The 24,885-nt window shown below is 40.4% G+C and overlaps 2 protein-coding genes across 2 annotated transcripts in view; both read left to right on the forward strand.

Annotated features, from left to right (window-relative positions):
• The window catches only part of LOC308076152 (myosin-9-like), a 29,181-nt gene extending 25,202 nt beyond the window's left edge, over positions 1–3,979 (forward strand). The window contains exons 38-43 of the mRNA XM_080416276.1: positions 28–116; positions 262–385; positions 522–730; positions 1,340–1,448; positions 2,312–2,484; positions 3,088–3,979. Coding sequence (XP_080272402.1) covers positions 28–116; positions 262–385; positions 522–730; positions 1,340–1,448; positions 2,312–2,484; positions 3,088–3,199 — 816 coding nt within the window. The 3' untranslated portion in view covers positions 3,200–3,979. The remainder of the gene's footprint in view (positions 1–27; positions 117–261; positions 386–521; positions 731–1,339; positions 1,449–2,311; positions 2,485–3,087) is intronic.
• A 1,210-nt stretch (positions 3,980–5,189) lies between these two features.
• Positions 5,190–24,885, forward strand: part of pik3r5 (phosphoinositide-3-kinase, regulatory subunit 5) — a 28,925-nt gene continuing 9,229 nt past the window's right edge. Inside the window, exons 1-6 of the mRNA XM_080452236.1 lie at positions 5,190–5,412; positions 18,652–18,766; positions 21,338–21,453; positions 22,833–22,901; positions 23,124–23,262; positions 23,976–24,045. Of these exons, the coding sequence (XP_080308362.1) occupies positions 5,338–5,412; positions 18,652–18,766; positions 21,338–21,453; positions 22,833–22,901; positions 23,124–23,262; positions 23,976–24,045 (584 nt within the window). The 5' untranslated portion in view covers positions 5,190–5,337. The remainder of the gene's footprint in view (positions 5,413–18,651; positions 18,767–21,337; positions 21,454–22,832; positions 22,902–23,123; positions 23,263–23,975; positions 24,046–24,885) is intronic.

Here is a 24,885-nt window from a genome sequence, read left to right on the forward strand (position 1 = left end):
TAAAAACATGTCTTGTACTTCCTCTAGGACCTGGCATCTGCGGAGAGAGTTAAAAGACAGGCTCAGATGGAGAGAGACGAGCTGCAGGATGAAATTAACAATTCCAACACCAAGAAGTAAGGAACCCAGCTAACGGCTAAATCCACATTTAAATGAAGTTCATGAAAACTCACAATAATGAAGGGATCAAAGTGTTCCCTACATTTCTTTGAGCAGTATACTTTTTTCTCATACAAATGAATGTTCTCTTCTCTTCACCAGTTCCCAGATGGCAGATGAAAAGAGGAGACTTGAGGCTCGTATCGCCCAGCTAGAGGAAGAGCTAGAGGAAGAGCAGCTTAACACCGAAATGGTCAATGACCGTCTAAAGAGAACCACTCTGCAAGTAAGAGAATTAAATCAAGTAGAATTGAATGTGGTTAAATTGTAGGGTTTCATAATGCATTGAATAGTTTAAAACGGGTGATTAGTACAGTGTAAATCTCTGACTTCACAATGATTTGACCACGGTTACTTCGTAGACTGACCAGCTGACCACAGAGGTGGCTGCAGAGCGCAGCACAACACAGCGACTGGAAGGGGTTCGCTCTCAGCTGGAGCGGCAGAACAAGGAGATGAAACAGAAGCTGCTGGAGATGGAAGGAACCGTCAAGTCCAAATACAAAGCCTCTATTGCTGCCTTGGAGGCTAAGCTGGCTCAGATGGAAGAGCAGTTGGATATCGAATCTAAGTAAGTGCAAGGACAGTCAGGTGCACCATGACTATTTTGTGTTTATCGCGCTGGTTCTGAATGCAGTTAATCAAACGGATGTCTCTGCTTATACATTGTGTGTGATGACTAATATATATATATATATATATATATATATATATATATATATATATATATATATATATATATATATATATATATATATTTTTAGGCTGCCTAGTCCTCTAGAACTTAATCTTTCAATCAGGAGTGTGTATCAACCCATTAAATCTTTCAATCAGGAGTGTGCATCAACCCAGTAACTAGGTGAACATGTAGGATATTTTGAAAGAAGATTGTACTGTATGACAATCCGTTATATTAATTGTATGTATGTATCGTCCGTCTGTCTGTAAAACATTTTCTTTTTATTGCTCTACCACCTTCCTTTGGGCTCCAATTTGAATGAAACATACTGTAACACTGGGGATAAGTACATCGCTTGAGCGGGTTTAAGTTTCCTCATTCTGCAACCAAGGTCAAATGTTATAGTCATTGTTACTATAGTTGATTATAGTAACATATGAAGTATTGTATGGCGCTCTTGTTCACTATGCACTGTTTCCTTACACTTTGTCCTTCTGTCAGGGAGCGTCAACAGGCCTCCAGACTGGTCAGGCGCACCGACAAGAAGCTGAAGGAGGTTCTGCTGCAGGTGGACGACGAAAGACGCAACACTGAGCAATACAAAGACCAGGTACAACTCTGCTCTGACTCTTCTTGGACATGGAATGTAATGCACATACAGTAGCTTTAAGTTGGATTGTCATTAGCAAATTAGATCAAGTACTGCAGATGTGAAAAGGGAGAGACAGAAGGATGGTATTGCATGATCTGGATTTAAAGAGTTATGAAACAACGCTTCCAGCTTATCCCCGCCTACTTCACCACATTTGTGGTGGGTGTCAGGTGCTGTATGAGGTGGCACAGAGATGGATATCAGAGATGTGTGTAGGTAGTGACGCTTGTGACAAACTCTCTGGCAAGCGTAGACGCACCAGCTGGGTGGAGCTGCACTCAATTTACCAGTAACTAAATCTGTCCTGTTCTAAACCACAGCTAAGATGGTCAAATGCTGACAGAGCAAAAGCTCCACCATGTTTTTAGGCCCGGCTGACAGCGCAACAGCCCCACCATGTTTAGGGTTGGTATGCAACAGCCATGGGTTCTTTACATAGCCTCATAAACTAGGAAATTACATTTCAGTTTTCAGATCAGTCAAATGTCCTCATGGCAGAGGGTTGTGTTCGCGTAGTTATTTATTGATTGTGTTTTGTAGTTGATTGGTTTAGTTTAATTATTGACTAGTTAATTGGTTTTGTTTAATTATTGACTAGTTAGTTTGGCTAGTTATTGATTGGTTGTTGTCATTGACTTGTGGTGTTTGCCTAGTGATTGACTTGTGTTTGCCTAGTGATTGACTCGTTGCATCGGCCTAGTGATTGATTGTGTTCGTCGCCTAGTTATTAATTAGGTGTTGCCGAGTTATGGATGGTTATGTTTCCTACTTATGGATTGGTTGCATTGCTTAGTAGTTGATTGGTTGCGTTGTCTTATCAGGCAGACAAGCTGAACTCCCGTATGCGCCAGCTGAAGCGTCAGCTGGAGGAGGCTGAGGAGGAGGTGACACGAGCCAACGCCTACCGCAGGAAGCTGCAGAGAGAGCTGGATGATGCCACCGAGTCAACGGATGCCATGAACCGAGAAGTCAACACCCTGAAAACCAAGCTCAGGTAAGGCTACTCTGGCATTGTTAATTCTCTGTCAGTAAGCAGACTAACTTGGGTTCATAGGTTCGGTATTTGTATTGCGCCCCCCGCCCCCCCATCCAGTTATTACACTGGCCCGGGCCGCAGCCCGAAGAAAGGGAGAGAAGTTTTTTTTTTCAAACCTAGGAAAAGACTAGACTGGGACAACAAGAAACTCAGTCACACTGTCAGTCAGTCACAATAGGCAAATTAGACACACACAACCCACAAAACAAGTGAACTTAGGACTCTTCTACAGTGAAAAGGTGGGCCTTTTTAAAAGTCCCCTTAATTTGTCTTGCATTCAATTAAGACTAGAACAGGCAACTAGATTAATTGAACTATCGCTGGTGAGGAGGGTTAATGGAAGAAGAACCACAATGGAATTAAGCTCTCGAGCCTTATTGTTTTATCCTTTTAGTTTTGACAGATGTATACAAATGTTTATGCATTATGCTTTTTTTTTTGGGTCAATCACCATGTCAAGCAATCAAAATGGCACTGAATATTTTAGTGTTTCGGTGTGACAAATCTGCTGTTGAACATGCTGACCTCTGCTTAACCACATGACTTATTGTGTTTTTGAAGACGTTCGGACATGCCGTTCAGCAGCCCTCGTCGTCCCCTCATTCGAACTGGACTGGACAGCGACGAGGACACGGACATGCCGAGTGAAGCTTCTGAGCCCACGCCTGAGTGAATGGGCGCAAACAGACATGTGCAGCACTGGAAATACAGTTGATCACTGGGGCAAAAAAATGTTTAACATTGGACAAATATTTAAAAAGGGCTTTATCCTATTCAATCCTATAGCCTTAATATGTTCAATATTGCATGTATCTGTGTATTGGGCCAATAATTGAATGTACTCTTTCCAAATGCTATTTTTCTACCCTTTTCTAAAATATTCAGGTCGTCTTGTGCTACAAGACATCACAATCCAGCCTTTTTTGTTAGCGCTTGAAGTTAAAATGCTGAATTTCATGAATACTTCTTGCACACAATTTTGGGTGTTTTGATGTAGTCATGTAATGCTGTTCCAGATACAAATCTATGCATTATGCCACAGTTTGGTTTCATTTGACTATACCTCACAGCCAAAGTTACACGTGCCAAGATACAGGATTAAAATGATATTAGTTCCTCTGTAGGGTATGGTAGATGTGAATATCATCCTGTCGCCATTACTATAGATTTGGGGGACATGTAGTTGAGTACTCTGTAAGTACACATTAAATCTTGGTGGTGGATTATGTTCTGTGAAGCACGCTGCGCCCATTTACTGCTTTACATTGAGTTGGCTACTTTCTGCACATTTGTGATGATCTGTATGAATTGGATCCCACTTATGTTCAAATGAGGCTGAGAATGACACCCTCACTCACATGTTGTCTGAGAAATTACACCCAAATATGTATCTGTCCCACGGTTACATTGTATTTTATCAGAAGTTATTGTGCAATAAAACGGCAAAAATATACATGCATTTGTCGTTTTGTGCAAACATGGAACTGGGAGACTTGAGGATTACAATCATGAAGGATTACAATTTTGGAGCCTTCAAGTGAAGCTTTACAATGTACATCCTTTTGAATGGTAAAACATTGAATAGTATGGAAGTACACCGCTTTATAATGTGGTTATAACATTTTAAATTACATTGTGTAAAACAAGTAGTTTTATCTTTCAGGAGATGGCAGTATTTCCCACTTGCTGTAAGTGTTTAGGATGTGTAAAGAATCATGTAAGCAACAACCTCCACAAGGTGAATCGTGGTTAAGCCTGAAGCTACTTGGGTAGGCTTGGTTTCAGACACTCATAATGATAATCTAAATCAAACCTTTGTTACAATGCTTTTGGGTGTAGTGTCATCCAACATGTCTATCTTTAAAAAAAAGAAAGTCCCAGTCTTCGGTTTTGTTTTCTAGCATTTTCATAATGCCTATTAATTCAATGAAGCTAAATGGATCACATAGCCTATACTGTACGTGTGTGTGTGTACAAATGTCCTGTTTACATAGAATGTAAGTAAAGCCTTGCATTTGATGTTCGATAGTTAAAATGTTTCCCTTCTCCAAGAGCAGGGGAATTCACCATGACATGAAATGCAAATGTCAGGCAAATTAGCCAGAGGAGGGGGAAGTGAGCAGATGGGGACCAAGGAATGTGGGCAAAATGGCTATAATGGTAATATCTGTCACATGACTAAATTGTGGTATTAGTCATAATGCAAACTTTTATAGAAAACTGTCTCAGTAGGCTAAACCTACAGTTTATCAATTGGCTTGTGGCAAAATCTCGAGAGCTCATTAATTATGTTCATCTATAATATTAGTTCATCGCTTGGGTAGGATTTTTGTATTATAAAAACAACAGCTGGCTCTTATTGTTAAACGGGTAAATGACAACAACAGTGTTCAGTTTAACCAAGACTATAAACCTGATATAGAACTTAATTAATAGTGTGACAACAACAGCGAAAACAATGACACGACAACAACCAACTGTGTGAAAATGGGACGCAAACGGAGACGGATGACTTCCTTTTAGTGGCCAACATCCCTTCAAACATTCACAAACACTAGCACCATATAGCGCTCCCCCCACACACACACACACAGCATGCCTTCCTCTCACACATGCACCTTTCTGATGCTCTTCCTGTTTGTCGTGTGAAGTGCAGAGCAGAGGGTTCAGGGCTGTATGTGTGTGTGTGTATTGACAACCGCTACAGAGTATCGGATCTGCTGCTGGCTACGCTGTTGTTTCACACTGCGCAGCACAACCGTGCCAAGGATGTGGTTTTGTGTGTCTAACCATCATCATCTTGTCTAGTGGATGAATGGTGGTGGTGGAGGGACTGGCTGGGGACTGTCTTGGACTCATACATGGGTGCTGAAAAATAACCTGCAGGTATGTAAGACAACGGACATACAATACACAGACTATCAATTATATATAAGACATGTTAAGAGACACAGAATATACAATACAACTATACTGATATGTCAGTAGTAGTATAGTTGTATCTTGTGTGTCTTCTCCTCGCTTTGATGTGACTGTCAGTCACCAGCATATGTTTTCTCTTAATAGTGTTGTTGTTGAGGGAATAGCTGACATCAAATTGAAGCGTTAACATCTGTGACTCTTGAAATTCAGTTATAATCCCAATGTAGTTTGTTGTCAATTAGTGAGCAAACACTGAGACTCTTAATGCAAATAATGTATTTTAAAAAAAGTCTGACAGTGAACTTATACGATATAGCCTCCTGTAAGTCCTGTTTCCAGGTTTTCCTTTAATGCATGTAATGCATGTTTCCAATTTGTGTTTTTTCTTAAGTTTGTTTTTGTTTTTTCTTTAATTCCTTTTTACTCAATATCTCTGTCTAATATAGGCTATGTCTGAGTATTCTTAACTCTGGCATCTCTGATACTCATCATGTCTGACACACACACACACACACACACACACACACACACACACACACACACACACACTTATCATAGCCTACTATGTGTAAAGTACACTTTGATTATCTCTTCCTGAGATAACGAGCTAGAAGTTCACCATAAGTGAGTGCTCTACAACAGTGACGGGAAAGGGCTCTGTCAATAATGATGTAATTGACGAGAAAAGGAAGTTTGATGCCCACCCTTGCCCCCCTGCCCCCTGCCCCCCCACCCCCACACACACACATACACACACACACACACACACACACACACACACACACACACACACACCATGGAAGTACTTTGGGGAACAAACTGTATGACTAATATGTACGTCTTTTAATACGTATTGAGGAATAGACACAAGGGCACGTGTTTGTTGTTTGTTTGTCATTAGGTCAGTGTGATGAATAGTTGATCCATCTGAGGATATTTCAGTTAGATCTGTTTGTCTTCCGTATGGGAGTGTGCAGTCCACACTTGATGAGTTGATAATAGTTTATCTTTCTCATCCTGTGGGCTGATTTCAATGGCTGTGGTAGATTTCTATATACATTTGCATACTGGCTGAAATACTGTACATTATCATAAAGGCATTATCATCTGCAGTTCTTGCCATAATAAGTGATTTTTTGTGTGTGTGAATGAATTGCAAAGAGTACCATTTTGAAAAATGTCCATGTTACTCATTGAATCTGAAAAGTCAGGTGTCTGTGACAATTTGATGTCACGAACAACTGAATTTGAATGAACCGTGAAGGCTTCTTTGATGGTAGTGTAGTCCAGGCTCAGTTGGCTGAGATGTTGACTGTGTGCAGAGCCCTGTTAACCACTTACACCCCGGCGTAATTGAAACAATTATTTTCTTTCAGTCATTAATGTTGCACAGTTGAATTAAGCCCAAACGGGGCGACCCGATGGCCAAATATTTAGGGCGCATCATGCATGCATATTGCATACCACATGGGCACGGAATGTCCTTATCAGTGTGTCCCCGATTCGACTCCCAGCCAGCGGAACAGTTGGCTCTGTGCCTTTCCCCTTTTTTTTTCTGTCTGCATCTCCCGTTTCTCTTCACTATGTGTATCTATCAGAATAAAGCATAAAAATGGCAGAATAAATCTTTCAGTTAAGCCTAAATGCCATGACGACAAAAAACGAAACAATTGTTATTATATAAAGTTCAACTGTCCTTGATCACTGCAAACTTGCGAGACACTACAGTATGAGGCCACCATAAGTTGTTTGTCCATTCTTCTAGGAAATTGTTGTATTACACAATCATTTGTACTACAATACATCCTCATGTTGTGAAATTAAAACTCTCCCAGCCATGATTCTCTAGAGGAAACGTGTCAGGCTTAAATTGTGCAAAAAGTGAACCCTCTGGATTATGACTGTGTGTGTGTGTGTGTGTGTGTGTGTGTGTGTGTGTGTGTGTGTGTGTGTGTGTGTGTGTGTGTGTGTGTGTGTGTGTGTGTGTGTGTGTGTGTGTGTGTGTGTGTGGTTTATATACAGTAAGAGAGATAACTGTAATATGTCGATATCTTTCCCAGTTGGAAAACCAAAATGAGCATATTTCCCAAAATATCTTTGGAATATATAGCCTATCTTTGTGATCTAAGTGAAAGCGGTGTTACAGAGGTTAGGAGAGGTTTTGTGAGTACCCCTCCCTGGCAGTGTATTCACAGCATTGCTTCCTGTTTGCCTCTCTGTAAGTGTGTTATTGATCATATCTTCCACCTTTACTACACCCACTGTGCACTCACACCCTCACTTTTGCATGTGAGCTCGCACAAACACACACACACACACACACACACACACACACACACACACACACACACACACACACACACACACACACACACACACACACACACACACACACACACACACACACCTGTTGCCACACTGATATCAGCCTTATCCAATGTAAAACATTCCACAGTATCACACATTTGTTAACCCAACATATTCTAACATGATCTTTTTATTAACATGATTACTTTCACATGCACGTTGTGGTGATCTCTTAAAACCGATAAAATTAAACATGCAGAATAGATCATTATACAAAGCATTATGCTTTAGCAACAAGTGATGTGTTGTCAGTAACAACATAATCATTTGCAATTTGCTGTGTGATATTTGCATTAATGCATTTACATCATATGATTATCTGCTTTTTGTGGACACAAGGTTCAAAGGTTTTATTGAACAAGGATGACCTCTGCACTCTGAACAAAAACGTGCTGTATTTCTATGTACTTGAAAAGCCTATAAAGAGACTGTTAATGTTATAACGTGACATAATTTTAAACTTAAAGCATGTACTTCTAGGTTTACTTAAGTTCTGTTTAGACTAGACAGTATATTAGTGAGTAGAATGACTCTTCCATTTATGGTAAAACACAGTCATCACTTTAGGCTACATTTATCCCTCAATAATAGTATGATAGTAGATTTGATAGTAGATTTATCACGTTATTAGTAATACAGACACCATAAATAATGTATTGCCTTTTGGGGAGTATTATATATCTAACTATATTTGCTACTTTTTGTCTTTTTATTGAAAAACAAGGTTGAGCAATCCTATTTTATACAATACCCATCTTCTGTATATTTGTAGCGCAATAGTAACTAAGAAAGTTTGGTAGTCCCAAACCGCCCTGGACCCGGAATCGCTGGAGTAATTTATGTATTCCAGGAACCTTGTCACTCCAGATGATAATATACTGGACGACATTTGACTGGAAAACTGATTTGGGGAGAAAGATTGGGAGGCTTTGGGAAAGGTAGAGGAATCTACAGTAAGTAGGACGTTCATCACAGTTTAACATAGTTAACCCTTCCTGCCTATGACATATTGGCAGGAAGGTCAGCATACAATGACAACTTATGTTCTGATCTACAAAGTTTTTGTCCATGTTGATTTGATGATGGAAAGTTATTAGTAGATGGTGATTGCGAATAAATGTAGACTCATCGGAGACCCCTGCCGTGACCCCTTGTCATTGGTATAAATGTGTGCGTGCCAACCATGAGTGCTTCCCATTTGTGAACAATGCTCTTGGTGAGGAGCAACAGATGGAATCACTCAAATAGGTTCCCCATTCAAAAAGCCTTCTCTGCATCCAGAGAGATTACCACTTCTACCACCTCCTTAGATGCTGGAGAGTATTTGACATTGAGGAGACATTGAACATCAGAGAATGAGTGACGACCTCTCATGAAGCCAGTTTGATCAGGGGAAATCTTATTAGCTACTTTAGCTGACTTTTAGATACTATTACTCTGACTTTCCTGAATTTAACAATAGATTAATATCTGTCTGGTAATGGTGAACAAAATGGTGTAGTCCTGCTGGAATGCCCAGACTGTCTGTGAGTTTGGTTGCTGACAAACATGCTTCACATTCTGTGAACTTTTGACAGGATCCATTTTCAGAGTTCCTTAATCTAACCTGGGTGAGCTCTAGTGTTTAGGGTGCATACCACATGGGCGCAATGCCCTGATCAACGAGTCCCGGACCCTGGTTCGATTCCCCACCAGGTGGACCATTTGCTGAATGTCATTCAACTACTCGCTCTTAATTAATATTACCTGTCCCTCTCTCTCCACAGTTACTGTCAATAAAGGCTTAACAATGACCCCCAAATAACGTAAAATATGTTGAAAATAATTCTACCCGCCTTGTCACTTTGGCTGTTGGCGCTGATTGATTATCCTGCCATGGAATCCCACTGGAAGATATGTCTTTAGCTTCCATTGATTGGTCAACTGTCATGGGGGTTATTATATATAGCACGCTCACCAATCTGAGAAGTAAGTAGAATATTATAAAATACTGCTAGAAGTCAGGTCAAATTCTCAATTGTTTTCACAATTCTTTTAACAAGAAAAGAAACTATATCACCAAATAATAAAGCTGATTATGGTTATTTTGAACAAAGGGGAAGTGCTTCTTTTCCCCAAACCTAAACGTGCCATTTCTCATAGTTGATGAGAGGATCAGTGTTTTAAATGCTAATCAGACTCTTAACAATCATGACGGTCAACAGAATCACATGCACGCACAAGCACACACACACACACACGCACACGCACACACACACACACACACACACACACACACACACACACACACACACACACACACACACACACACACACACACACACACACACACACACACACAATTGTCTTGCATGTAAACACACGCACGTGCGCATGTACACACACGAACGCACGCACGCACGCACGCACGCACGCACGCACGCACGCACGCACGCACGCACGCACGCACGCACGCACGCACGCACGCACGCACGCACGCACGCACGCACACACACACGCACACACACAGTTGTCTTGCATGTAAACACACACACACACACGCACGCACACACACACACACACACACACACACACACACACACACACACCACAGCACACATTTACACACTCATGCATAGACAAGTCTCTAAACATATACTGTATGTACACACGCTAATTATTATCCGTGGTCTGTGGGAGTCTATCTTAGCGGCTGATCACACCACAACAATAGGGAGGCACCTGCTTCCTCAGCTGAGCTAGGAAGCTATCTTCCTGTTTAGGAAGCTGTTGGTAATGGGAGCCGTGTAAGACATGGGAAGGACAAAGGAAAGCAAAAACAGAGATATACCAAGTGTGTACGGTTGCATTATACTGTGGATCAGTCAATGGTTCTCAACCTTTTCAGGCCGTGACCACTCAAAATAATCATTTTTGAACTGGGGACCCCCACCCTGACAAGCACTTGGGATGTAGGGGTTGAGGCATTCAATTTAGTTTGACTGAGTTCCGCAGATAAATATTGTGAAAATAGCAGATCTACAAGCTCGTAGATCGGCTATTTTCAAAAGAATTGCCTCTTTCTTATATTATTTGACAATTTGGCCATGTTTGACCAGTTTTTATAGTATAGTTTGTTGGTTACTTTTAATGCAGTAATGGTCTTTTTCTAATTTTTCTCTATTTTTTTCGTTTTTGTGGTCTTAAAAGTCCTTAAATTGTCACTTCACTGTCATCTGGGGACCCCCCCAAAATCACGTGGGGACCCCCCTGGGGGTCCGAACCCACAGGTTGAGAACCACTGCTGTTGATCAAGGAAACGTGAGAAGGAGGGAAACACTATACAAAACATGCTTTGGTTGTTCACATGATTTGGACTCTATATTGTCATGACAACTCCATAGAATAGTTATATATAGCCTGTCTGGGGAGTGGGGATCTCTTTTAGTCCTTTGAACTGTATATAACAGGTTTGTGTGGCTATTAAAGCAGCATTTATTTTTCTTCTCCCCCCCCCAAAAAAAATAAGTGATGTGGACATGCACAGGTGCATAAGGGAATAGCTGTACTGTTTGAGTGCTTTACATACATATTATGTTCCAGTTAGCCTGAGTCCATGTTTTGTCTACAACTACAGTATGTGTTACCGCATTATACAGCTTCTACAACAGTAGGAGAAATATGACCTTGCTCTTTTGGTCCATACAGTATAAATATAGGGAGACCATCCTCCACTGCAAGATGGATTGAAAAGTTGCATCTTTTAACCCTAGTCCTATCATAAACTATCTTAATTAACTAACACTAGTTATATCATCAACTGTCTTAATGAATCAAATAGGGAATTCCTTTTTCTTTTTTGGAGATAGTGGTGCCTCAGTAGATTCCAGACTTGGTATCCAATATCCAATATCTGTAATATTATGTTTGGTATGCTGTCCGATTAAAATGCATTGCACATTAACATACAAATCATTGAGATCAGTATCAATCAAGACTAATATAAACTGCAATCAATAGAATCAGAATCAGTTTTATGTGTCACATCACAGTTTTACGGGTGTAAAGCAGTGGGTGAAATTCCTTTTTTCGTGCGTGCTCCTTTGTTTTGTAGTATTCCGTGAGAACAGAGAGGACAGAGGTAGAGTGAGAGCAATGGGAAAGAGATAGAAAACAGGTTAAACAGAACAAAGATATATACATACTGTATATACAGATAGCGTATGTGAAAGCTATCTGTATACATGTAGCCTGCCTATGTATATTCCTGTAGTGGGTCTTTTTATGGCTGATACTATAGATCCTCATTGTTAATTTCCCTGAAATAGCAAAAATGGGTCACATTTGACACACATTTTACAATGAGGCTTTTCGCTGTTGCTACCAGTGAAAAAGTGGAAGTGACCTTGTTGACTCTTAGGGATGTACTGCATACATCCTCTTATGAAAGTCTACAGTGTCATTGATTTGCAACATAACTCACGTCAAAAACAAATTCACCACATGAGGCAACTTTTTTTTTAATGTTAAAAGGCCATCACTGTAATCTACTGAGGAAGATAATCTTTGCCTTTGATAACATGCCCAAAATAGGGACACCACATCGAACGTGGTTTATCTCATAATTCATATTAAAAGATGAGAATGTGGCTAAAATAAATCACATTTAACTGCTGCTGAATGACAATGTTGCAAATAACTTTAGCTGGTTTGCTGGTGTAGTGCCACCTCATATGAGGTCAACTGCTTTATTATCTTTCTGTGTCTTCATCCAGCCCCGGCCTGGATACAGCAGTCATAACGTCTCTGACTTATTAGTTCCTTCCACTCTCACCTGGCTACTATCCAACACGGCACAGCTCTCACAATGACCGGAGTTATTAGTGCTGATATGAAACACACACACGCACGCACGCACACACACACACACACACACACACACACACACACACACACACACACACACACACACACACACACACACACACACACACACACACACACACACACACACACACACACACACACACACACACACACACACACACACACACACACACACACACACACACACACTCACACCCTCACACACAAACACCTCTCTACCCACGCTCAGTGGCACTCAGGACACCTCTTAAGACACAATACATCTTTGAGGAGATGGGGGGGGCCTGAGAAATGGCCCACTGGGATGTGTGTGTTCTGGCTGAATGTATTCTGCATAGTGTATTACCTTTTGCAAGAACGTGTGAGTTGGTGTTGTACGTGTCCCGTCTGAAGCGAGGGGTAACCATTAATTTCCTCATCCGCCGGCCTCAAGCCCTAAGGGCCAGTTAGTAGACTCCCATCTGCAGACAATGACATGTTTCCTGTCCCTTTTGTCAACTCTGAGAAAAGTCCCTCCATTAGCCTTAAAAAAGGGACACCTATGCTCTTAACTCTGAACCTGCCTCCTCTCTCACTGTGGGTGGCTTAGGAGGCTCAAGACATAAAAATATTAGCAATTGCCACTTAGCAATGCTTGTACTAACTGAAAACGGCACCTGGGAAAGAAGACGTAGTGGACCTTTTGTCTGCTGATATTTATAAATGTGTGATTTTCTGATAATGGCCTTTTTAGTTAAGGGGAACTAGTTGCCATTACAAATCTATACAGTACATGTACATGTACATGATGTCAGCCCTGGGGTTTGGATGTGAAAGGGGTATTAGTCAGTTTTGTGTTTCTTTTTTAGGCCATGGTCACACAAGCGCTTCATACACGCCGTAGCCAAGCCAACGCAAGCCCAGACTTCAGACGCGTCAATTCCCCATATTGTCTTGCAGGGCTGGGGACAGTGCCGGCAGGAGTGTCGGTTCTCTGGTGTGTAGTAGTGGTGGGAAAAAACGTTCATTTCAGTGAACGAACGATTTAGTTTATGTTCACCGTTATATCCGTTCATATGATTCGTTCAAATGACTTGTTCAGTAGCGCTATTGTCTAGTGAAAAACACACAACCGCACCGCTGTCTGTCTGTCGCAGGAACAGCCTTACCTCCCGTCCTGTGTATGGGGCGGGTGGTGACCAGTTTCAGGAAGTGAACAGGTTCGTTCACGGCAAAGAACTAATTCTTGTGAACGAATCAATCATGAACGACCCATCACTAGTGTGTAGATAATTTGAATTACATTGGAGTGTTTGGCTCACTGAAAGAAAACTGCAAGTGAAATGGCTGCCAAGTGGCATCAACCACAGCACTTCTTTCTTATTGGTTGATTGATATCTGGGCAAAGTTCACCAATGTTGGACTCTGTACTGTAGCATAGAATTGAACACGTATAAGCTGACGCTTCGGACGCGTATGAAGCATTTAAGTGTGACTGTGCCCTTAATTGGAAATCCATAATGCTGCCACATCTAAGGGCACGATCACACATGTGCTTCATATTACGCGTTGTAGCCAACACAAGTTCCCCATGTTGTCTTGCAGGTAGTGGGCAGTGCCGGTTTTCTGGTGTGTAGTTCATATGAATGGTTGTCTCACTGGAAGAATACTACAAACTTACTTATTGGTTGATATTCGGTCAAAGTTCCACGTCGAACTCCAAGCATCACACGTCACAAAACATAAGGGAACATACTGTACAATGGAATGCATGTACATGTTCACAAGATACACATAATAAGAGGAACATGGGTTTAAACTTTAGATGGTTACCTTTCAATTTGTGTAACTTTTTTGGTGTTAAGCCAAATAATTCTTAATAACATGAAAGATTCAGTTATGGAGACTAATGTTGCAATTCATTAGCCCTATAGGCCCTATAGCCTATGTAAAACCATAAAATGTTTTAGCCTTGTAGTATATATGGCTATAATTACATCAGTGATTCATTGACACTACTGTACACCTGAAACCTTTGCTCTTGGTAGATAGGGGATTTTCAGCGGAAAGGTTTTGTGGTGAACTCAACCACATGTGAAGTTTTAGCTATCTAAATAATCATACAAATCTTCCACAAAATGTCCTAGAGCATAATCTGATGTTAGGTTATCCTGGCTACTAGTGGCTAGTCAAATCCAAACGGATAGTTCACCTGCTCAAATGTTCTACCACCACCCACACACCCACACCCCGTGTACAGACCAGATTGATGTAAGAAAAATATACGCATTTACATCATTTCAAGTTTTGTTTCTGCTTGATGAGGAAGTTTTCTATTTTTGTAACTGTAAAACTGCAAAGTTTTGTACTTTTATTTCCCCATGTTTGCATACATATCCATAGCAAAACTCCCCAGTGAGGCAAGCGAGGATGTCACTTCAGCTTTGATAGCCACAAACTTTAGCCGCAGTCAGAAAAAAACGAACATTTGCTACTGTCGGTCTCCATTCATCCATTGTACAGTATATTCAATGAACGTTCCTTTAGAACACTGAGCAATGACATTAAATAGAATCCTTCATAAAGACAACCACTCTGATATACCGTATTGATAAGTATGTTTTTAGGACTTAAAGTCAGAGCTCCAGCTAATTTACCTTGCAAATGTGATGACACGTATCTCTCAAATACCCCCTCAATATATATATATTTTTAAAAAAAACATTATTTCCTCTTTTGTCAACAAAAGTGCTCTGAAGACTCTAGCTGGAGCCCTCATTCAATGCCATTTTGATTATGCTTTTATCATAATTATTTGAAAAGACGTAAGCACATTATAATGCTGTTTTGGTGTTATGAACATTCATGGGTGGATTTTGTACCTTTAGGTCAGTGGTTCTCAACCTGTGGGTTGGGACTCCAAGGGGGGTCCCCCACATGATTTTGGGGGGGTCCCCAGATGACAATGAAGTGACAATTTAAGGACTTTTAAGATCTTTTTAATACTTCAAAGAAAGGGAGAAAAGAAAGAAAGAAAATAAATGAAAGAAAAAAAGACCATTACTGCATCAAAATATATCAACAAACTATACTATAAAAACTGGTCAAACATTGGCAAAATTGTCAAATAATATAAGAAAGACGCAAAAATAAATAAATAGCCGATCTAGAAGCTCACAACGCTTTTCACAATAGTTATCTGTGGAACAGAGTCATACTAAATGTAATGCCTCAACAAAAAGTTTCAAGGGTCCCCCGGTCAAATATGATCATTTTGGGGGGTCACGGCCTGAGAAGGTTGAGAACCACTGCTTTAGGTGACTTGATAATCCACAGTCCAAGTGATTTGGTTTTACAACCCATTATGTTAGTTGTTGAAATTTCCGATCTGACAACAGAAACTCTTTGTCTGAAAAGGTCAATCAGGATTTCCACAGGCTCACTTGCAGCATCTGTTTTTCATATTATGAAATTAAGTCCCCAAGAGTGTTGTATCTTGCTTTGTAGCTACAAAGCTAAGCTGCCAGCATATTCATCCTTTATCAAGAGACGAGGTCACAATATTGAGAATATAAAATGTAAATATTGACGAAAAGTTGACAAATAAGTACGAGCAGTTGTTTGACAGTTTTAAAGCTGCTCAGATTAGGTTCAGCTGGAAAGCACAGGATGAGAATGAAAGCATACTTGTGCGTGAGCATGTGCGTGTGCGTGTGCGTGCGTGTGCGTGTGCGTGCGCGTGCGTGTGCGTGTGCGTGTGCGTGTGCGTGTGCGTGTGCGTGTGCGTGTGCGTGTGCGTACTATTGTGGTGGGCAGCTACGTATGTAACGGGTCTCAAGGTGTAAGTCTCACACCCTCGACATAGACCAGACTTATTGGTCACACAGGATGAGGTCCACCTATCCTTCGTGCTAATCACCTCAAACTGGTGTGATGTTCTCTCATACTCAAATCAGTAAGGAGAGTGTGGCAGTTGTAAAATCTGCTTGTGTTCATGTTTTTTGTCATCTGATTTGAGATGGAGATGGCAGAACATTTTGACTGGGTGCTGTGGGCGATATGGTTCTACTCTTGGGGATGCACCCCTGCTCCAGCAGTACATTTATATCTGAAACCCATTCAGGGTACAATAGAGAAAAAGGTGGTGGCTGGGGGTGGCTGGGGTGGAGGAGGTTTTGTAGACGGCAGCAGCGTTATACTGCATAGCTCAGCATAGAGAGTGAATGTGAGTGTGAAGGCCTCTTAAATAAGCTGCCAATCAGTGCAGTGAGAGAGAGTAATGGAATGCCTTCGGGCACTTTAACCACAAGCCGTAATAAAAAATATATAAAAGTTGCTGATCTACAAGCTCATAACGCGTGTAGATCAGCTTTTTTCACTTTTTTCCTTGAAAAGAAAAAAAGTAACCTATGGGACACCAGAGTGAAAGTGATTAATTCAGTTGGCACGGGTAAGCAATAAGCATACAGACCATATGCATATGCATTTCGCCACTAAGCTTTCATAATGCTGATGAAGTGTCTGTTTTTTGTCACGTGTTGTGCTGACACAGCATAGCGTGACTGTGGCTGTCTGTCAACTTTCTTGTTTACACATACATACAGGGTAGGGCAGATATTGGAAGATCTAGCAGTTGGGTCAGTGTGTCCTGGTTGCACACAGTAGACTTTGATGAAGGTTCTGTTCAATATGGCGTTTTGGGAGCTTTGGGACTGAAAACATAAACAACTCCATCCTTTACCTCTGACGTAATTCCTGATTTGACTGTCTCTAGTGTTTCTGCCCATTCTGGTTTCTGTGTAAACTATCTGCTTATCCGTTTTCATGCAAAACAGCTGACAGGTACAGTACAGTATGTACTGAGATAAGTTGACGTGGCTGGCTGTTCATAGAAAGAGGCAGATAAATGAGTGGAGGAGTTGCAGTTGTAGTGCATATTACTAGGTAGTATGTCTGCATGTATTAGTATTATCTTACATTTAAAATGTCAAGCTTTTGTCATTATGGTATTATACACACACAGTGCAGGCAGGTGAATAGTGGCTGCAGTAAATACTGTGCATATGTGTGTGTGTGTGTGTGTGTGTGTGTGTGTGTGTGTGTGTGTGTGTGTGTGTGTGTGTGTGTGTGTGTGTGTGTGTGTGTGTGTGTGTGTGTGTGTGTGTGTGTGTGTGTGTGTGTGTGTGTGTGTGTGTGTGTGTGTGTGTGTATATGTGTGTATATGTGTGTCGTTGTCGTTACCAACAGCACAGACAGAGATCTCAGGATGAAACAACAACAGTTTATTTGGGGAAGGGTAACAAAAAGGTGGGGAAGGGTTTCTAACACCAGCAAAAAAAGGTTCTTCCCAAATAGGAGTAGTTTCAACAGGATGCTTTCCAATGAGTAGGCTCGCCTTAGATTGCTTATTAGAGATACAAAATAAGACTCAGTAATGTACAGTTACACGTTACTTTACTTATGCATTCCCCAAAAGTTGGACTGGGTAGCTTACCGCCCAAGGCTACAAAAGCTGCAGAACTTCACTAATTATACCACATATGTCATCACTTTGAGCTGATTGAGAATGTGATTAGGCACATTGTACCATCCTTCAATCAGCTGGCCAATGGGGATGTACTATCCGGGGTGTGCTGAAGTATCTCCCCAGACCTCTGCGGTGGCCGTGCCTGTGTGCCACCCACACAGGCACACATGTGTCTGTGCCTGTGTGGGTGTATGGGAATGGGATGTTGGTGACATAGTTCATCAGTTCAAGAGTCTTATGACATATGGGTAAAAGCTGTCACTGACCCTGTTGGTATGGGACGGGATGCTCTGGCAGGCTACTGTTAATAGAAATATGTTGAACAATACATATGCGTGTGTTTTTGCATCCATCCATCCATCTGCACCTGTTATATACTGTTGGCTTCTATTTAGCACGGAGCATCACGTAGACAGCATTATAATGAGCTCATCTTATAAACATTATATCCTCTCCCTTTGCAGACCTCAGTGTTGAAGATGCAGCACACAACGTGCACAGAGGACCGGATCCAGCATGCTTTTGATAGGTGTCTGGATGGCCTCAGACAAAGCCCCACAGCAGCACAACACTGGAATGGTAAGGAAAGATGAACAGCTATAGTTTTTATTCTGTCATGGTGGTTTTCACATGTTTTTCAGATGTTGTGAATAAACATGCCATACAAAATGTAAAATCCTCAGTGTCAATTTAACTGCCCTCTGCACAACAGCACTGTTCTCTCAACACAAAGTTTCACTGACAAAATCTCTGGACCTCTACTGGAGGGATGGACTTCACTTCATCTGGTCCCCAGATGAAGTGAAACTCCATTTTAACCATGTTAGATTCATCAAAAACACCCGTCCTTGGTTCTGGTGACTCACACCGCCACCCTAATACGCGAGGGGGCCGTGTTTTTTCAATTACATGTTTTAAATGATTTTTAATATTTATTTTGGAAAACGAAAAGAAATAAAATTCAATAAAAAAATTCCAACCAAAAGTTTTTTTGAAAGTGAAATATCCCTTTAAATGAACACAGGATTTTGCAGTGGGGGGAGGGGGGAAAAACCTAATTATTCCAAAAATCCACTGAGATGTTAACTTCTTCCCCAGTTACATTATATCATGTATTTACTGTTTAAGTCTGTCTGTTTCACACATTTTTAAACACAAGGAAAACATGTGTCGCTAAACCCTAAACCAGAGAGCAATGAGTTCATTGCCAAGCAACGGTTGTTGTTGTTGATTCAATATCGTCAAAAAGACATATTATTGTGTGCCAGCGGAAGTGCTCGGGTTGACACTTTGAGAGGAAGTTGTGCCACACGCTGCTGCAGTGTATGAGTGGGGCGTCATGCGCCATAAGTCTGATGTGGCATACTGTAGGTTGGTGCGAATCACACTGTATCTGCCTCCCACACACACACAAACCATCCACGCAAGTGTTTTACACACCATAGACAACTTTCAAGATAATGATGAACTGATGCAACTTTTCACAATGTTTCATACGTTGCAAGATATAGGTAAAAGTTCCTAGCTGTGCCTTCCTTTAACCCATCAAACCTGTAAAAGCATCTGTCATTTTAGATTTTTAGCGTCTGCTATTTTTGAACATTTTTAAAACATCTTGAAAGTGTGAGAACTGCTGGTTTAGAGGGCATTTGAAGAATTGGCCTCAGGTCTTAAAGGGATACTTCACTTTCACATAAAATAAACATTAAAAAAATATATTAAAAAAAAATGAAAGAAGTTATGGCAAAATAAAGGCCCCCTCACACATTAGTAGGACACTCTAATGCGTGAGGGGGCCATGAATTTTCCATTACTTTTTTCATTTATTTTTAATATATTTTTTAAATGTTTCCCCGACCCGAAAGTGAAGTATCCCTTTAATGGGTTAAACTTTAACCCATTAAGACCCTGATGTCAATTCTTCAAATGTCTTTAACCGTTAAAGGACCATACCAGTCTAATTTTGATTCCTTGCTATTAGCAGAGATTACCCCTGTCTTCAACACATTTTGTGTACATAAGTGTATGTAATGTAGTGGTACTCAAACTCATTTCAAGGGACCCCATAACTCTGAGAGTGTACAAATGGGACGGGTATTTGGTTCCATTTGTACCCTCTCAGAGTTACAGACCTTTAAGGGTCCATTTTGAAAATAAAATTATCGTTGTATGACCCTTCATCAGTGGCGGCTCCAGAGAATTTTGATTGGGGGAGCTATGGGGGGGCTGAATTGTTTAGAGCAGGGGCTAATGAATTTAGGTAACAGACAATAATGATGAATAATACTAGGCCTAATAACAACAAACAAGATTCAATGATTCTAGTTTAATATTCCACATAACATAAATATACTTATTATATATATAATATTACTAAATGTATAGTGTTTTACCACAGTCCAAATAATTCTGTGAATGTATGATAAGCAGATAGCTTATTATTGCATAAAATATGATTTCAGCAGGGTAACAGGATAGGTGGGCACTAGGGAAATCTGGGCACCTCGATGTAAAATTGGCTATTTTGACCAAAATGTAAAATAATTAAATATTTGAAAAATGGTCTCAAGTAATGTAAAGTCACGGAGATGACAGACCATAATACAAGTGTAGTGACGGAGATGACAGCCCATAATACAAGTGTAGTGTTGTGGACTACACAGAGAAGTGTTGTCTTAGAGATGACAACCCATAATACAAGTGTAGTGTTGTGGACTACACAGAGAAGTGTTGTCTTAGAGATGACAACCCATAATACAAGTGTAGTGTTTTGGACTACACCGAGAAGTGTTGTTACGGAGATGACAGCCCACAATACAAGTGTAGTGTTGTAGACTACACAGAGAAGTGTTGTCATGGAGATGACAGTCGCGGTAATTGCAGTTAATACAAATAATATATTATGAAAAGTATAATTTGCTTCAATTTGCCCAGAGTCTGGAGATAGATCAGGGGAGGCTCAGATAGATCAGGGGAGCCGCCCATGCCCCTCATTAACTATTCCTTTTAACTGCACTTTTTTTTTTTCATCCACTCATTTACAACTGTAATTATGTGATGTGACAATAACATTGATTGCATTCTCTTCTTATTTTGACACGAGTACTGTGTGATTACTTATATGAATTAACTTATTCTGCTTTTTTCCAGTTCTGATGTGCTCAGCAGGCCTGGCAATGAACCGCTGGAGTCTGGAGGAGTTGGTGAAGAGGGACCCAGATAACTTCCTCATCCTCCTGCAACAGATCATCAGTAAGACCAGAGAGGTAAGAGGCCTATAAACTAACCATTAGTTTAATAATTGATGCATTTGTTGATTATGTTTTAGATTATTGTATTAATGTATGTGATTAATTTAGACCATACAGTGATGATACAATAAGATTGTAAAGTACAAGATAATGTTACATGCTCATCACATGTTATCTGCAGTCAACTCCAACTCTTCTTATGAATAATTCTCCCCTTTTTCTGATTTCCTCACTCACTGTAATCTTGTCACTGCTGACCCCTACTGGTTGGTCTTTGGACTGGTTGGTCCTAGGGATGGTATTGAGACCTTAGATACATGTACCTGTAGATACCATAGATACTACATTTGGCCCCTGCTGTTCATTGGAGCGATGTGTTAATGCAGCCACCATATTGTTTGAGGAAAGCGTTGCCTCCTGCATGTATGTCTATTGAAGAAGGAGGTCTTTCCACAATTAAAATCATTACAACTTGCAGATTTTTTTTCAACTTAAGTATTTTGGTTTGTTACAAATGCCATACATGTAGTTATCTTATGATACAGGATACTTACGTTAAATAAAAAATGTGGGTCTTCATACCAAATACCTTATTTTACTTAAATAGGATGATGTTACGGTATATAAAACTGAATGAAATGTTTTAGTCTCACTCTCCAGGTACTTGTATACGATTAAAAAACTATATATAATTTGGTAGTGACATTGACATACAATCAAGTGGCCAATGTGCCATCTTTGTGTGTTATGTCTATGATAGAAACCACATGCATCATCCAATGACCAATTACCATTGAATTGCTGGCTGCTTCTTTTGTCAACTACAATTCTTGAGGGGTGGAGATAACACTACTATGGATTTGTTGTGCGAAAGGACACTAACTAATGTGCAAACTGTGTCCAGGCCAGAAACAAGTGTCCATGGTCAACCTCTTTTATATTGTTTAATGCATTGATGTAGTTTTATTTTGAAGCAGTTATAGGCTACTAGCAGTGCCATCTTCATTGTCCTGCTTGAAAGCATTTCCAGCATTATTTGGACATTAATTTGAGCCTTGTTCTTGCCACAAATCTTTGCACTGGTTTTCACCAACTTGGCTGTTGGCTTTGTGGTATAGACCCTTTCACACTTGACAACATAAACATCCTAAATGGGTAAATTGATTTCCTGTTGCAGTGTTTGTGAATGTCAGTGGCTGAAATGGACCCATGATGTTGAACATTTGATATGATCATAATTGATTGTGTGTGTGTGTGTGTGTGTGTGTGTGTGTGTGTGTGTGTGTGTGTGTGTGTGTGTGTGTGTGTGTGTGTGTGTGTGTGTGTGTGTGTGTGTGTGTGTGTGTGTGTGTGTGTGTGTGTGTGTGTGTGTGTGTGTGTGTGTGTGTGTGTAGGTTCAGGAGCAGTGTCAGTATGAGCTGGTGGCTCCTCTTGCTATCATGTTTTCGTCCACTCTTCTTCAGGTAAACATTCACACTCCAGATGTTTTTTTATTGTTATTGTCACCTTTACTAACGTGTTTCTCTCCAGATGAAATTTCAGCCAGATCTGATCTTATCATTTAGAAAAATAATTACTATATTTTATTTGGGTATTCTCTCCTGAAGTGCCCAGGTATTATTCTGGGTACATTGTGTGTACAATCAATTGAAAAAAACACTTTGCTTGCTCTACTTTGGTTGCAGACACCGCACTGTCCTCCAGACACAGGACTGTTGGAGGAGGCCATAAGCGTATTCCATGGTTTCCTGAGCTGGCCAGAGCCCTACAGCAGTGTGTGTAGAAACCTCCTCTCCACACTACAAGAGGAAATCAAGGCCCCAGGTCAATATTTCTGTTGATCATTTTCTCTATTAGTGCCTCTCTGCTCTGTCTATCAGATTCAGTTGTAGCTACTTGGCCTCCCCCTAGTGGCAATGCAAAATCCAATCGTTTAGAGAACCCTAACCGAAACGCACACCTGAGAGATTCAATATCAGGAAGAGAACATCTTGAGAATCATTTCACTTACAGTATGAAATGAAACCCACAGATGCAGATTGAACTGATGTTCAATCTGCTACTATGGGTTGTACAGGGTGCACAATGGAGAATAGAGAAGTACTTTATTGTTCTAATATTATATAGTTTGAAAGCGGATGTAGTGTTAAAAGAACATTATAACACTAACACACACTGACACACGCTGTGTCGGCATGTGGGTTCTGCTTTTTGAGAAGTACGAAAATGAAGAGTAGACCTATATAATTGAATTGATTAATGAACCAACCACATAACAAATGTACAGTACATGCTACAGTAAGTGTGATGGGTTGGTATGTTTATTACGCAACATCGTGATGCTTTAGACTCTCAGATAATATAATGTAATGAAACAATGATCTTGTCTATGAGGTAAAATGGCAGTCTTCTCTGGCTCCAGACAACTAGCCCTTATACACAATACAAAATTGATTATATCATATCTCTGTAATTATTCCCTTTTATTGGCCTTATTGCTGTGATTAAATGAATGAATCCTGCTTGTTTCCCACCAGGCATATCCTATCACCGACTAGTAAGAGAGGAACAAGGCCTCAACGTCTCGAACCAGTCCTCCAAGACCATGTACGTCCAAATAATGAATATATTTAATATTACATGTAAGGGCAGTATTATGTTCAAGAATAATGTTTATGAATTATGAATATTACATATGTGTTAGAATGCACTAGAATAAAGTGTTGCACTGACGGACTGGATGACATCACCATCTGCTAATGGCATTGATTGATTGATTGATTGAATACTTTATTAACAGTTTGCATAAAAGAACAGAAAGTGCAGTTTAATACAAATACAATGCTAAAAGGATTGAACCCAAGAAAACACTATGGCTTGTTTCCATTGGGGTCCTGTGTATTCAATTCATATAAACAACATACTGTAGGGAGTACAAACTGGAATTTAATTAAAACATTTAAATTACAGTAGAGCTAATTTCATATTGCATTGTTAATAAAATTCACCCAATGTGCAGTTTAAAACAGCTTTTTCAGTCTTTGAACAACAGCATGTTCAATGATAGTCTATTTTCACTGTAAACAGACTGAGGAAATACCCTGTTTATTTTCAGACTGAGCATTATCTCACTGTTTTCACTATGAAAAAGGAAGGTGATGCTCTTATTTGGTATACATACAGTAGTTGAAGCTCATCTTCACCCTGGTCACTACCTTTTGACAAGTCAAATTGTCGTGTTTTTCATGTGTCGTGTAAGTTCTTGGAAACTCCCCATTCATCCCCCGCCTTCTGAATAACAGCTCCACAACTTCCTGTTCAACATGACAATTCCTCTTTATCGTACATGCATGCAAACTTTGTGCGTGAGAGTGTGTTCCTCCTCCACATTTATACACGTGTGAGCGTGCACACACACACACACACACACACACGCACACACACACA

The sequence above is a fragment of the Gymnoscopelus braueri genome (assembly GCF_963280865.1).
Source record: "Gymnoscopelus braueri genome assembly, chromosome: 2".
Taxonomy (NCBI): domain Eukaryota; kingdom Metazoa; phylum Chordata; class Actinopteri; order Myctophiformes; family Myctophidae; genus Gymnoscopelus; species Gymnoscopelus braueri.